This window comes from Hyperolius riggenbachi, chromosome 12, assembly GCF_040937935.1.
Source record: "Hyperolius riggenbachi isolate aHypRig1 chromosome 12, aHypRig1.pri, whole genome shotgun sequence".
Taxonomy (NCBI): Eukaryota; Metazoa; Chordata; class Amphibia; order Anura; family Hyperoliidae; genus Hyperolius; species Hyperolius riggenbachi.
The window spans coordinates 148,902,991-148,919,597 of record NC_090657.1 but is presented as its reverse complement, the minus strand read 5'-3'; the positions used below and the strand labels follow the sequence as shown (position 1 = coordinate 148,919,597).

The window sequence follows — 16,607 nt, the reverse complement described above, 5'->3', positions numbered from 1 at the left end:
CCCGAATTATCCGTGCGTGATCTATAGCATTACTGCTATAGTCACGCCCTGCTTCGTTCCTGGTCTGGTTGTTTGGATAATGTGCCAGTTGGTCCTCAGTCATCTTTCTTGAATTCCATACAAACACAATTTTTCAATAATTTGTGGTCATTTGGGCTGACAGTTTGCAGCCATAAAGTGAGAGTCATGCACATTTGGCTTAGCTGAGCGGTATATATGTAATTTACCATAGATATGGGAAGCGAAGGAAGGAAATAAACCGAAAACATCATCCACGGCTGATTGCTTGTTACCTGCATCCGGTCTAGGGTTTAAAAGACAGTGATGGATCTGTCCTTTAAAAGTTTTGTCCATGTGTCTCTTTGGTCTAGGGCAGGGGTGTCAACCTCAATCACATAAGGGGCCGAAATCTAAAACACATTCTAAGTTGCCAGCCAAATTTTTTATTAAGGTTAGAGGGCTAGTTAACATTGCTCAGTTGCGCTTCAGAATAATTCTGCATGCCAGCTCACTGCCCATACAATCCTACGGGGCTGTTCACAGTACAACCTTGTAACAGGTCATGGAATTCTAACTCGCTGCAAGCAGCCTTTGTAATAATGTCTATGGCCAGTGTCCACTGCAGTTCACACTCATAAAATGTGCGTTATGCATTGAAGCACTGTCTGCCTAACCTCAGTTCGAATCTCAGCTCTTCCTGTTCAGTACGCCAGCACCTATTCAATGAGGAGTCTTTGGGCTAGACTCCCTAACACTGCTACTGAGCGTGCCCTTGTGGCTGCAGCTCAAGTGCTTTGAGTCTGCCAGGAGAAAAGCGCAATATAAATGTTATTTGTCTTGTCTTGTTATTTCAAATCTTTATTCACATTTTCTCTACATTTTTATGTGTCACTTGGACACAGATGTCCAAGACAAATGTCGTTTAGATTCAAAGTGCAAAAGTTAAAGTCTAGAGGAAGAGGAAGCAAAGGCCCTTGGAGAAGTAGGGACAGATGCCAAGATTAATTTCCTGGATCAATATACTATAATACCATGACTGGTAACTAGCGATGGATATTTTCTTTTGAAAAAGAAGCTGATTTAGTAATTACTACTTACTGTGACAAGGAAGCGCTTACAGGAAATGTACATTGTGTTTTTAGAATATGTTTTATTTATCATCTTTCGTCCATTTTGTTAAAGGGGTTCTGTGGGGGAACCTGGGAATAAAAACAGCCACTTACCTGGGGCTTCTATCTGCCCCATGTAGCAGTTATGTCCCACGCCATCCTCCGATCCGCTGTTCCCTGCCGCCAGCACCGGGCATTATTCGTCTGGCATAGCCAAATAATGTGCGCTACCATTTGTGTCCTCGGAAGCTTACTGCTCAGGTGCAGTACGAAGTTTTCTTGTACTGCGCCTGCGCAGTAAGCTTCCGATGACGCGAGCGGGAGCAAGCAGGCTGCGGCCGCGCAGCCGCTGTTTGACGGCGTGATGCGCTAGACCGGGGCCGGCGGTGGGGAACGGCGGATCGGAGGAGGACGGCTGGGAACGGCGGATTGGAGGAGGACGGCGTGGGACATTACTGCCACATGGGGAATATAGAAGCCCCAGGTAAGTGGCGGTTTTTATCCCCAGGTTCCCCCACAGAACCCGTTAAAGTTTTATTCATTTCATCAGGAACATGAACTATTACAAATATTGTATTTCTAGCTCCCTCTGCAAAGTGTTTTGAGCAGTAGAGAGTGCCACTTTACTTTTGCAGAAAACAGATCAGTAAAAGCCCTTTCACACGGGCAGCTGACAAGCGGTGAAGTCACCGCCTGACAGATGCTCTCCTGCTTCGGCCAACGCTTTTTATTACCTGGTACCTGCACTGTACAGACAGCCCCCCACGGAGTTGGATGTGAGCGTCCGTCTGCCGCCCACTAACACCACTGTGTGTCAATGCTTGACTCTCATACAGTTGTGTTACAACCACACATTTAAATTGCACTGGTGGGTGGCAGACAAGAGGCTGAACTGCTCAGCAAGCCCGCAGTTCAGCCGTCTATCTGAAAGGGGCCTAACAGTGAGTCCTATGGGAAAAAAACACTTTACAAATGTTATTGCATTGCCAAAGTTGAATCTTTAAGCTAGGTGGCTGATAACTAGGTGCTATTGTGTTTTGTTGATCCATTTTATATTTCCAACGTGGCATTAGAATTAAACTTTTTTTTGCCATCACAAAGCTTGCCAGGCAAACCACAAACTAGCTCCTAATAAAAATGAAATCTTCATTTAAGACATTTAAAGTGGACCCAATTAAAATTAAAGATTTAAATTAAAAATACAAGATTTCAGAAATAAAATCTATTTTCTAAATTATAATAATAAATAGCTGCCTTTTTTCAGCTGCATGATGACAAATATAAAATATTTTACATTTATTGGTGAAACCCCTCCCTTCCTTTCAAATTGCCGGGACAAAATCCAGCAAACTGGTGGAGTATATGGTGTCCGGCAATGAAGGAATTGCTAATGGTTGCCCCCAGAATAACCCTAGTTATGGAAAGAGAAGGGTTAAAATCATGCACTGAAATTCTCATAGGTTTCAAGGAGTGTTTATTTATCTTTGTATGTGTCAGAGTGGTGCAACTAAATATTTTTAATTTAAAAAAATGTTTGGTTTGGGTCCGCTTTAACTTTTTCCATGTTTAAAATTTAGATTACGAAATGATGATTTAGGGGTCTTTCACAGTGCGACGTTATTTGCACGTTAGAACAACATATAACGCAGAATAACTCACAGCAATGAAAAATCAATGCCCTGTTCATAGTGCAGACGTTGCGTTGGTGTCTAACGCTGCACGCTAAATGAAAGTGCTGCATGCTATGCGTTATACACGTTTTTAGCTGCGTTAGACTGTTTGCACAAGCTCAGTAACACTTGGTGACATACTCTTCATTGCCTGTATTTTCTACTGTACATGCTGTATGCGTTGGCAACGTGGTGTTGCGACTTTTTGGCGTTGTTACTTTGCGGTGTGACTTTAACGTTGCTTCAAACCGCAACATCCTAATGTGAAAGTAGCCTTAAGGAACAGAAAGTAGAGTGTTTTTTTTCCCTTTATTCTGGAAGAGAATATGTGGAGATGTAAAAAATTATGGGAAATTTGTGACACTATTTTCTCTGTACTGTTTAATCAGCCTCTGTGATAAAATATTGATAGCATATATACTCATGGATAAGTTCAAGATTTTAAGAGGAATTCTGGGCAAAACATAACCCTAGATATGTTGTATCCATATATATGGGTAGAGTTACACTGTGGTATTGTTGTACATTTCCTTGTGAGTAATGTACTATATTTTATTCTCCTGCTCAAAAAAAAATCAATAAAGTAGCGCATCTGGTGTTGGGAGGACAATACCAGATGTAACAGGAGGCTGCAAATCTACTGCTTCTGTTCTCATAAAATGGGCAGCAGCCCCCATGATTCACCTTTGTGATAGGGATAGCAACCATTGATGGGTATCATGGGGGCTGTAGTCCTGTGCTCCACCAGACAGCAGGCAAGAATAGTGCAGCGGGACCCCAAGGATGTCATTATCAGGACCTTCACAATTATCTTTGGTTATCTACAAGCTTTTTAATTATTTAAAATAAATTGAATCAGTGGACAATCAGCCATGTATATTGGGGTACTTTGGGGGAACCTATATTTTTTTTTCAACAGTACCTGAACTAAAAATAAATATGCTTGGTTGCCATACATGTGGCTTCTTCCTTGCTCCCATAAACCTTTGGATGCTTCTGGCTGAGGGTCCTGTACACTAAGTGGGTGCACGAGTGGACAGAGCATATGGTCTTCACAGAAGAATGGGGGACAAAAAGTTGCAAGATGGAGAGGAGACCAGCACAGCTCAAGGGCCATGGAGTTTATGGGGCATGGTAGCCAGCGGCCACAAAGTATTTTTTTGGTCAGTGCAGGTGTGCTCAAGAGTTAACAATGGACCTTACTATAATAGACAACATTTTTAAAAACTGTTAAAGAGGATCATTGCTGAAAAATACAGAGCCTCAGCGGATGGTAGGGTTAATAACTCACGTGCTCGCCCATAATCCATTAGATGTCAGAAACTCTACCTCTTCCTCAAAGAAGAAAAAAAAACACTCTGTGGCCACCACCACCTGCTTGCTGTGGCCTGCCCCAGTTAGGCAGTTGCAGCCTATTGGTGGCTAACAAACTGTGGGCAGACAGCAGCAATGTGGAGGGGGGGGGGGGGGGGGAAGGCACAGATCTTTAGGAAAATTTAGGGAAAATGGAAGTGGCTGTTTTTACCGATAAAGGTAAACTTTTTTGACGACTAATGAATTACCGGTGAGCGGGTGAGTGGTTAACCCTACCACTTGCCTACTTGCATCAGTAATAATAATTGCTCCCTAACTCCGATTAATGCCTCCACAATTTAACATGTATTTCTTAAATAAAATGTTGATGGTGCATGTTATGTTATAAAAGCAATCATACATATAAACTCCCATTTTTGTTTAGTTTAGTTCCACTCCATTTTAAACAGTATTTTTGAAGTGAATTAAAATGTTATTGGTATTTATACTTTACATTACCTTCTTTGGGTTCCAGATCAATGTACTTGGAGTCCTTCCAGAACTGGTATCCAGGTTTCCCTGTGTGCTTCATAGACTGCGCGCTAAAGCACAATTTCAAAGTCTTAGGAACTGTTCTCAAGTTACCAGCCTGTAAGACCAAGTTTATAGTTTGTCCCAGCTGAGGAGACTCCATCAGTTTAAACTTCAGGACCAGCTTTGCATCTTGCAGTGGAGGATTCCTGTGTTCATGTACCCAGGTACCGATGGATCCATTTTGTAGATGGTGCTCTTGGTCAGGGGAAAACCCATTAGTAGCAATGCCATTGGTATTACTATAGTGTGTACCACCATTCTGAGTTATCATTAGATTTCCCTTCTGTAGTCTTGCCAAAGCTTTGTGAAATATTTCTCTTTCTTCAGGGGTTCCTTATTAAAGAAAATAAAACAAGCATTTAATCATAACAAAAATAACAGATATTAAGAGGTCACAAATAATTTTGTCCTTTGCTGCCTATTGTAAGGTAAACCTGCAGCGAACCACAAAAATAGTTACTTACCTATGTAGAGGTAAGGCTTTGGATCCCATAGAGCCTTCTTGGTTCTCACTCCAGTTGTCCCCCCGTTGAAGTTATTCAACCTGCAATCCTCATGCAGGTTTTGGAAGTACTCACGTCTCCAAAGAGGAGCGAATATGTACTCTGTCCGGACTCACACATCCGCAGTACAAGTAAACCTAAACTAAAAAGTGTATAGCTGTATGCACCCAAGGCAGGTACTAACACTGGTAAACACCATAAAACACTGCAAACACCAGTTTTTACTGTTCAACTGCCAATGAAGAATTTATTTCAATATGTATAATTAGCTAAAGGGTTGCATACATATATCTACAAAAAAGACTCCAAATAGGGCCTCACACATACAATCAGCCAAATAGGCTGGCAAGGCCTAGATCTTTTAAGCGAACACCCTAAAAACAGCTATTTCACATATGCAACTAATTCTGTGTGAAATGCAATTAGCATATATAACCTGAAATCCAAGCAAACGTCTGTTCGTCTAGTACAATTACCGGTTGCAATCTTAAAGGATACCCAAGGTGACATGTGACATGATGAGATAGACATGGGTATGTACAGTGTCTAACACACAAATAACTATGCTGTGTTACCTTTTTTTTTCCTGCCTGAAAGAGTTAAATATCAGGTATGTAAGTGGCTGACTCAGTCCTGACTCAGACAGGAAGTGACTACAGTGTGACCCTCACTGATAAGAAATTCCAACTATAAAACACTTTCCTAGCAGAAAAGGCTTCTGAGTGCAGGAAATAGATAAAAAGGGTTAATAGTTGATATAGTTTAGCTCTGGCATACTTCAATGAGTGTGTCATTGAGCAAAAACAATAAAACAAAACTTAAAAAGTAGATATAAACATAAAATTAAACTGTGGAATATCTTAAAAAGTCATTTTTAGGAGAAGGAACATACATACAATTGTTTATTTCATTTGTTTATTTTTGCCTCAGGTTTTAGACCCGCAGACATGCTAAGGAACAGTATACTTGTGAAAAAGCTGTTAAAAAGAAACACCATCTACCCCTATGATGTGATACGGCCCTGCCACTCATCCATCCATCTGCACATACAACCAAAGTGGATCATATAATAGATATCTCTGATATCGGGAGGCTGGCAGCCCCAGGACCACCTAACGCCGATTGGTGTCAAGTCCTGGGGGCGGAAGTTAGCAGGCACTGAGTGGAGCTGATGCCTATGAGAGACGATCACACTAATTGGGTCTCGTGGTGGGAGGAAGAGAGGGTGGGAAGGAAAAAAAATGACTTTTATTTTAAAAAAAAAGAACATTTAAATGAATGAAAAAAAAAAGAAAGCTCTGTTGATGGCAAGGAAAGGGGGCAAGATTTATTTGTGTACTAAGTTGTATGGCCATGCAGCACAATGTTAAAGGTGCAGTGTGCTGAATTGTAAAAAAAAATGGCCTGGTCACTAGGGGGTGTAAGCCTGTGGTCCTCAAGCGGTTAAACACTATCGATTGAATGTCTTCAGTAACCGATGCTAGGAATATGATTGCAAAAATCTGTACATTGTAAAAAAAAAAAAACCCTTTCAGTAAGCCAGCCGTATTTCCAAGTCTTGCTTCCAACAAGAAAAAAGGGAAAGTTCCAATAGAGTTTTCCACCGAACATATGCCTCAGATATCCACATTGGTTAGTAATAGCATGTCATATACATTGCCTGTGCATCACTCTATTACAGTTCCAAACCATGTCAGTAATGCATATGGTCGACATGCACCGTGTATAGCAAATTTCCATTGATATGGGATATATAAGCGCTTTCAGGAATGTCCATAGATTATACAGTTCATAGTGACTGTATGCGGCAGAAATCTGTTGCAGACCATTATATAGTTACCAATCCAGGAAGTAGTTCAGGATAACACACCACATTTCGACAAACTCGTCCTGCCATTAGGTGGCTCCCCGTGTTGGCACATAGGGTGTTAATATCCACCAGAGTCCCAAGTCATACAGGCCGGCCTATTGACCATGCGATGACGCCATCCCTAACTTTCAAGATGGCCTCGGTCTGCACAGCAAATGAACGGCAGGCATAGGGCAAGAGGCAGTGGGTGCAGCATATGACGCAGGCTTGACCAGCATATATATGACCAGTATACTTTTTTCACAGGTATACTGGTCCTTAGCATGTCTGGGGGTCTAAAATTGGCTAAGATTGCAGCCTGTGATTGTAATAGACGAGCAGACATTTGCTTGGATTTCAGGTTATATGTGCTAAGTGTATTCCACACAGGATTAGTTGCACATGTGAAATAGCTGTTTTTAGGGTGTTAGCTTTAAATGTCTAGGCCTTACCAGCCTATTGGCTGCTTGTTTTTGTGAGGCCCTAATTGGATTCTCTTCATTTGTGCATATGAAATAAATTCTCTATTGGCAGTTGAACAGCAAAAACTGGTATTTCGGGTGTTTTATCACAGTACAAGTAAGTCTGCTGAAGAGTACTAAAGGCGTATAAATTTAAACATGGGGCAGCAGTGGAACGAGGGCACAAAGACAGAATCGGGAGGTCTCTATGGGATCCAGAGCCTTTCCACTACACCACAGATGTCAAACACAGTCCTCGAGGGCCAAATCCATGCCAGTGTTTAGGATGGACTGAGAAATAAAGAAGCATGTTCTACCTGATGAACCACACCTTTCCTAATTAAGTCTCATCAATTTGTTTGAGCTGCGCTGAAAATGTGTGAGAACCTCTGCCCTCGAGGGCTGGCGTTCGACACCTGTGCTTTACACTAATACCCATTATTGTCTATACTGTACTTTTTAAACACTACTCTACCATTGCTGGGCTCAGTTTACGATTTATATCACACAATTTATACATCACATAATACTTGAATATGCTTTTATAGTGAAATACTAGGGTCATGTTTCTGACTTTGCTTTATAAAAACATTATGCAATAAAGACATGACCACTCCTCTCCTCCAGCTGAGACTAGTTTGAGGTTACAACTTGAATGTGGGGATGAGCCTGGGCGTCGTGAAAGAAAGCAAACTTCTACTTGGAGTGAAAGCATAATCAACTCTTAAATTGGTAGCAGGCCAACAAACTTCTTTACTTGTATACTAGGTGCCTAGCAGGCTGGTAAATCAACTGTTTAGCAAGATTGATTTCACTGCGATGGTAAAAATGTAGACAATGGTAGAGAAATGTGCTCAAGTTCAATTAATAAGCTATGACCATAATAATGTCTATAAGACTTCATGCTATAAAAAGAACTAGCAAACATCTCTTCTTGATCTTACCTTCTTCATATTTGTAGCTGTCAGTGATGTCGTCTCGTTCGTCCGCTCCTACACACTTTGTACTAATTTGACTTCCAATTCGATGTGGGTCTCGGAAAAGCTTTTCTTTTTTTGTTCCATATAAAGTCCAAGACACACAATCTGCATTTACCATGGAGAAGATGAATGGACCATCATAGTTTAGGTGGACCTCCCCTTCTTTGATGGCTTTGACAGAAGCAGGTCCGCAGCAATAAATTCCTAGTGGAATACAATGGCTTTTAGTCTTAATACATACATATTGTGTAAATATCAGCAATGCCAGTGACCGTTCTTACCATCACTTGTTTCCTGTGGGGTTGGATCTAGTACCTGCCATCCTCCATAGCCTGGAGGCAAATCCCTTCTCTCCATCCAGCACTCACACCACACATGGAAATTCCTAAGTGAAAAATCCACCATCAGAATTTGGAAATTTGAGTCCCAGCAGTGTCACTCACAGGATAAAAAATTGTAAGTAGCTTTAGTGTTGACCTAATTAACATGTATAAATACATCCAAGGGCAATATAGGTGTAAAGCAAGTAAGCTTTTTAATACACTGCTCAAAAAAATAAAGGGAACACAAAAATAAAACATCCTAGATCTGGATGAATGAAATATGCTTATTAAATATTTCATTCTTTACATAGTTGAATGTGCTGACAACAAAATCACACAAGTGTTATAAATAGCCTATATTAAATAGCCATATACAACATCATATTCAATCTAAAAATTGGATCAATTATCCCTATTCTCCTATGTAAAAGGAGCCTTAGGCTACCTCTGGCGAGCATTACTCAAAACGCCTGATACATATTTTATGGCATCAAGGCTTCCTCAGAGGCTCAACAAGGGAATCCCATTCATGTGTTATAAATAGCCTGTATTAAACAGCCATATACAACATCATATTCAATCTAAAAATTGGATCAATTATCCCTATTCTCCACCCCCCCCCCCCCCAAAAAAAATAATTTTTCATGAGTCTAGCATGATGAGGTATTTGTACAGAAGAGTGAGAAATGGAAACGCATCCAAAACCAGGCTGCATATAGTTACATTGTTATTTTGGTTGAAAAAAGACATACGTCCATCGAGTTCAACCAGTACAAAGTACAACTCCAGCCTGCTCCCTCATATATCCCTGTTGATCCAGAGGAAGGCGAAAAATACCCCACAAGGTATGGTCCAATTAGCCCCAAAAGGGAAAAATTCCTTCCCGACTCCAGATGGCAATCAGATAAAATGCCTGGATCAACATCATTAGGCATAACCTAGTAATTGTAGCCATGGATGTCTTTCAACGCAAGGAAAGCATCTAAGCCTCCTTTAAATGCAGGTATAGAGTTTGCCATAACTACTTCCTGTGGCAATGCATTCCACATCTTAATCACTCTTACTGTAAAGAACCCTTTCCTAAATAAATGGCTAAAACGTTTTTTCCTCCATGCGCAGATCATGTCCTCTAGTCCTTTGAGAAGGCCTAGGGACAAAAAGCTCATCCGCCAAGCTATTATATTACCCTCTGATGTATTTATACATGTTAATTAGATCTCCTCTAAGGCGTCTTTTCTCTAGACTAAATAAACCCAGTTTATCTAACCTTTCTTGGTAAGCGAGACCTTCCATCCCATGTATCAATTTTGTAGCTCGTCTCTGCACCTGCTCTAAAACTGCAATATCTTTTTTGTAATGTGGTGCCCAGAACTGAATTCCAGATGTGGCCTTACTAGAGAGTTAAACAGGGGCAATATTATGCTAGCATCTCGAGTTTTTATTTCCCTTTTAATGCATCCCAAAATTTTGTTAGCTGTAGCTGCAGCGGCTTGGCATTGAGTACGATTATTTAACTTGTTGTCGATGAGTACTCCTAAGTCCTTCTCCAAGTTTGATGTCCCCAACTGTATCCCATTTATTTTGTATGGTGCTAGACCGTTGGTACGACCAAAATGCATGACTTTACATTTGTCAACATTGAATTTCATCTGCCATGTATGTGCCCATATAGCCATCCTATCCAGATCCTGTTGCAATATGACACTATCTTCCTGAGAGTTGATGATTCTGCACAATTTTGTATCATCTGCAAAAATAGCAACATTGCTCACTACTGCATCTACTAGGTCATTAATAAATAAATTGAAGAGCACTGGACCCAGTACAGACCCCTGTGGGACCCCACTGCTAACAGTCTCCCATTTTGAGTATGATCCATTGACCACAACTCTTTGTTTTCTGTCCATTAGCCAGTTCCCTAGCCATATGAATGATTTAACAGCAAGATGGTATGCAGAACATTTTTAATCAAATAAATGCACCCTATTGCATCTGAAACTGATGCTACAGTTTACACTAATGAAGGATGTTAGCTTCCAAAACTATTTGCATGCAAAAAGTTTCATACTAGACCCTTCCATCGCACTGGGGTCATCCTATCGGAAAGGACTCTATCCTCTATGCAAACGTTCATTTTACCTTGGAGCAGCTAGCCATTAAAGTAGAGGAAGGGGTGCAGTGTGGCCCACACACACCTTTTCAGGTATTTTACACAATAGATAAGGTATTACACTCTATCAAAATATAGGGGTTAATTAAAAAGGTCTGCATTAAGTCCAGTGCCAAGGAAGCCCTGTCCCCCCACCTGGCATATTTGGCAGATGACAGCATTCCACAGAGTTTACGTAACCCCCGAGTCCAAAATGAGAACCTCCTGGGGTTTGGTTACCAAGTATAAAAACTGGTTTACATAAACTTCTCTTATTTGTCCATGTTATAAAGTTGTATGTTATACCATTTATTTTTACATTGTGATAGGAAAAGTTAACGCTATACAAAATCAATAACTATGATTGCTTCAAGAAATTTGTGTCCAGTTTTTTTCTCTTACCAGATGCTGTCATGGCTTTCCTGGGGGAGCTTCTTGCCAGTTGAATCATAATATTCATCAATAATCAGATTACCATTAGTATCATGAGCCGAATCAAAGTTTGTTATGACTCGTGTTGGAATACCTAAACATCTCATCACTGAAAGAGACAAAAGTGATAGAAAAGACATTGAAGTTATTGCAAAAATACACTCAGTATACTTGAGTGTAAAGGTAGCTTAATAGACATCTCTAAAGACATCTAAGTAGCATTATTCATCTCTCATTTGTTAGAACAGAAGAATAATCTTGCTAACAGCTGGCTGTATAAGTGATAATAAACGGCAGTTCATTTAGGAAACCTCTCCCCTTATGGTCACCCCTGCCTTTTCAATGAAGCCATGCGTTTCCACAAAATGCTGGCAATGTGATCAATAATTCTTTATCCAGAATTAGCTAAATGTGGACTTGTGAAACCAAGCCTCATCGGCCCCCGGGGGTTTAATTTACGCACAATTAATGAAAGCGGCTCTTTATATTGTAAGTATTTTTTCTGACCGCTTGCAAATTGCAGTTTTGCAAGCTGTTAACAAACGTGTACAATATAAACATTTGTTTTTATTATAAAACTTTTTTTAATATAATATGTACCCCGCATCACCCAATCCCATGCACACCTCCAGGACTTCTCAAGAGCTGCTTCAACACTATGGAACTCTCTACCTCCCCCAATTAGTGTTTCCCTCTCCTTCAACATCTTCAAGAAGGCCCTCAAAACTCACCTTTTTACTCTGGCCTACCCCCCCCCCCCAGTGCTCTGAACTCTGGTCCCCTACCTTTTGTGTCTTCACCTCTCCCTCTAGATTGTGAGCCTTTGGGCAGGGTCCTCCTTATGTCTCCTACCTGTTCACGCACCTCCATTACCATACACCCATCCTATGGATCTGAGTGAACTCAACTGGCCTAATCTCCATGCTCCCATCCAGTGGCTAAGCATTACCTGGTACTCATATTGTGCTGCGCGATCTGTTTTTTCTTGTTTTCCTGTTTGGTCTTATTGCTGTATGCCACCCCTAAATATTGTTTGTAACATTAATGTACAGTGCTGCGTAATATTGCACTTTATAAATACAATAAATAAATAAAATATAAAAAGAGGAAGTGAGTAAAATCATTATTCATTTTTTAAAATACTGCTTGCCCAGCTATGGGGGTGACCATGTCTGCTTGAGGACCGCAGGCTTACACCTCCCTAGTGACCAGGCGATTATTTAGAATTCAGGCCAATGCAGCTTAAACTACTCGCTGTAGAGCCATATAACTTAGCACACAAGAGAATCTTGCTTCCTTTACTTGTCACTTATAGGCCTCCCTTGTTGTGGTGTCTGATCACTGCTGCGATCGTTTTATTTAATGTAAAAAAAAGAGGCTTTTAAAAAAAATTACTATACTTAACTCTCCCTCCCCCTTTTCCCCCCTAAATTGACCATAGGTGGCGATCGCATAGCTTATTCTCTTCTGCCTATGATAGGGATTTCAGTGGATGGAAGCTGCTCGGAGAGACAGCTAAGTGTCCCCGTACATCGCTGTGCTGTACAAATGTAAACAAACTTTAAAAAAAAAATTGTATTCACTGTTAACAGCCAGCAAGCCGCAGCTTGGCAGAATGAACACAGAGCTCCGCTCCATCACTCAGCGGGGTGAAATCCCCCGAAATCCCCGCTCATTGCTCTTGATGCCTTTCGGCGCCACCTTCCCGACGCCTATTGGCGTTAGGTGGTCGGGAAGGGGTTAAGTTCAGCTCTATAGTTAAAGAGTACCTACATTGTAATAGACAGAGCCTGTAATGATTGATGATGGAGGTGGGGCATGGAGGCAAAATATTCACATGTCCTGACATAATTAATCCAGACAGGTGATTGCTCTACCTCCTTCCCAAACGGGCCCTGTCAATTTTTTTAAAACACATCCAGGGCTCTGTGCTCACTCCCACCTGCATCGACACAGCCTGCCCCCAGCTCGGCAGCCACCTGATTGGCCACACAGCCACACAGGCGGAGGATTCCGAAGACCTTCAGCAGTCTTGGCCACTGGCGAGGAGGGGGACGGGAGTGGCTTTCTTTGCCTGATGACTTCAGGACAACTAATGTATATAACCCTGCGACCCCACACCCATCTATCCTCATGGAGATAGTGTCCGTCATTATAGGCTCTGTCTATTTTACCATAAATACTGTTTGACTCAAGTTCCTTCGCAACCTACATGTTAAGAAGAAGACAATGGAATAGCTTTGGATATGATGTTCAGAACCTTTGTTTTTATACAGAATTACAACGGTTAAAGAAGGGCGGGAAAACTTAAAAGCTGCACAATCACAATTTTAGAAGAGATAAACAAAACTACATAAAACAGAAGAAGATTAAAATGTATTTCTTATCTCTAGTCTCTTGTCTTATTTAATTTGATTTGGTCCAAGAGGCAAAATCAGTAAGAAGAATTGCTATTCTCAGTGCAGGTGCTTGCCACTTCACACACTGACAGGCTGTTTTATACACACAAACTCTCCAATCTTGTACCACTAAAGAAAAAGATGGTTTATAAGGTATGCACTCTCCATGGCCTAATGGTGGAACCCACTGAAGACCTCTGACTTCTCTGGTTTTGTTGTTACCTGTGCACATCACTGCAGCAAAGACCCAGCACTGGCCATATTTGACGGGATGGCAATCTGTCTTCAGCCATTCTCTTAAAATGGCAACACTCCCATTCCATGAAGAAGGGCTGACACTATCTTTATAATCCTCACTCCAGTTTCCTTGTAGAACTCCGTTATCATCATTAGAGTTTACCTAGAGATTAAATTGTGTACATTATACAGGTTGCAACATCATGAAATTTATAGGAAACTGAGATATTGAAGTGTCCTTTAACCACCCTGGCGTTCTGATTAAATCGCCAGGGTGGCTGCGGGAGGGTTTTTTTTAAATAAAAAAAAAACTATTTCATGCAGCCAACTGAAAGTTGGCTGCATGAAAGCCCACTAGAGGGCGCTCCGGAGGCGATCTTCCGATCGCCTCCGGCGCCCAGAATAAACAAGGAAGGCCGCAATAAGCGGCCTTCCTTGTTTTGCTTATATCGTCGCCATAGCGACGGGCGGAGTGACGTCATCGACGTCAGCCGACGTCCTGACGTCAGCCGCCTCCGATCCAGCCCTTAGCGCTGGCCGGAACTTTTTGTTCCGGCTACGCTGGGCTCAGGCGGCTGGGGGGACCCTCTTTCGCCGCTGCTCGCGGCGAATCGCCGCAGAGCGGCGGCGATCAGGCAGCACACGCGGCTGGCAAAGTGCCGGCTGCGTGTGCTGCTTTTTATTTCATTAAAATCGGCCCAGCAGGGCCTGAGCGGCAGCCGCTGGCGGTGTTGGACGAGCTGAGCTCGTCCAGACCGCTCAGCTGGTTAAGAAATATTTGCCCCATATTCTAAAACTTATCTCCTGAGTTTTCTCTAAGGAGATATTTTCAAACCTTAGCAATTAAATATCTTCAAAGTGGCCACCAAGCAATAACAAAGAGAAGATGGCTGTACATTTTGAAAAGGACAGCACAGAACAACCGGAGCCCAAATAGCTCAATATGTCACCAACACGAGAATTATGTAGAGAAGTAGAAAATAGAAGTCACAAAGGTGGGCTGCACTGGGGGGCAACCAACCACGTAAGGCAGGTGGAGATTCACAACCCCATCTCAACTCGGGTGTCCAGGAAGTGCTGGAAGCGGTCGCTCTCTTATAGAGAAAACACAAGTTACTGACTGTGGCTGCGTAAGGTGGGACCCAAAACACCCTTCCAAAGGAGGGTGAAAGAGTAGCCCAGAGGTATATAAAGTTAGATTAACAACAACTAAAAGTTGAAAAAGGAGGTGGCTTACCTCAATAAAGACAACTTGATATAGAGATTACATTTATTATGCGTTAGCAACACGTTTCATGCATCTGAGCCCACTTCCTCAGGCCAAATAATAGTGGCAAACACTGAAAATAGCCGAGCAGAGAGGGCCTGTTTTCTATATGAAGTTGCATTTATTGAGGTAAGCCACCTCCGGTAGTTGTTTTTAATCTAATTGTTTATACCTTTGGGCACTGCTTTATCCCCCCTGCACCAAGGAAGAAAATATTCTAAATAAGTTTGAAAACACTTTTTTTTTATTTTATAATTTGCTAAGTTCTGAAAAATTATCTCCATGGAGAGAACTTAGGAGACAATGTTAGCTGGATTAGGGTCTTTGCTTTTTGATATTTTGCTTAGTTAGTGTTATAGTCCCAATCATTACTTTATAAATGGAATCTGGAGGTAAAGGAGAGAGGGAAAAAAGGACACATAATGAAAATTGTGACTGTATTGAAAGCATGCAAATATGCGTCTCAGTAATTTGCAATTCTAAGGGCCCGACTTATTTACGATAGTGCCAATCAGCTGATCGCCAGAAGAGTGCCATTATTTCTGGGGTAAAAGTGGCAGTTATCTGGATATCAACTGATCCCTCTATTTATAGAAGTAATGTTCAGAATCTTTGGATAGATTCTAGTGCTTTTGAAAAAAAGGAGTCTTTGAGAATACCGCATGAGGAGATGTTCTAGTTCAGAGCTGTCTCATTAATTCTACCTACTGCTTTGGTATGATCCAAGTGAAGACTGCATTTTTTGCCACCTAATAAACAATTTTGTTTAAATAAAACTTTATTTAAATTATTGGGTTCTCCACTGCTCTCTACTCTTCTTAAATCAAGACCAAGGGCCATATGCAATTCACTTTTTCACCTGAGTTTTCTCCTAGGTGATATTTTTAAACTTGTCAATAAAATGCATTTTAAGCCACCAGAAAGCAAGGAAATACTCAAAATAATTTTGATAGTACTTTCTCACCTACTTTTTGGTACTTTTTTAGTTGAAAAGTGCTGAGAAGTTATTTTAAATCGAAGATGAAAAATTATCTCATGGGAGAAAAGTCAGGTGAAAAAGTGAATTGCATATGGCCCCAAGTGTACAAACAGGTGAGTGGTATGGTGGCATAGTGGATAGTACCCTGGTCTCAGTTCAGATTTGGGCCAGCACATTATGACTATGATGAACATATGACTTGGCTAAGAATTACGGTAGATTGTGAACTAATCTGAGGACAGTCAGTGACGAGATGATATACTCTTTAAGGTGCTGCAGAAAATGTCCATGCTATGCAAATACTAAATAAAGAGCTGTATTGGTTTATTGGTTTATAACATAACTAGTTTACTTAGTGGAAA

The 16,607-nt window shown here is 41.2% G+C and overlaps 1 protein-coding gene across 1 annotated transcript in view; it reads right to left on the bottom strand.

Annotated features, from left to right (window-relative positions):
* LOC137542216 (protein-glutamine gamma-glutamyltransferase 5-like) overlaps nt 1-16,607 on the bottom strand; it is a 66,495-nt gene that overhangs the window by 10,288 nt on the left and 39,600 nt on the right. The window contains exons 6-10 of the mRNA XM_068263961.1: nt 13,985-14,162; nt 11,334-11,472; nt 8,741-8,844; nt 8,424-8,663; nt 4,592-4,999 (exon numbers count right to left, since the gene is read on the bottom strand). Coding sequence (XP_068120062.1) covers nt 4,592-4,999; nt 8,424-8,663; nt 8,741-8,844; nt 11,334-11,472; nt 13,985-14,162 — 1,069 coding nt within the window. The remainder of the gene's footprint in view (nt 1-4,591; nt 5,000-8,423; nt 8,664-8,740; nt 8,845-11,333; nt 11,473-13,984; nt 14,163-16,607) is intronic.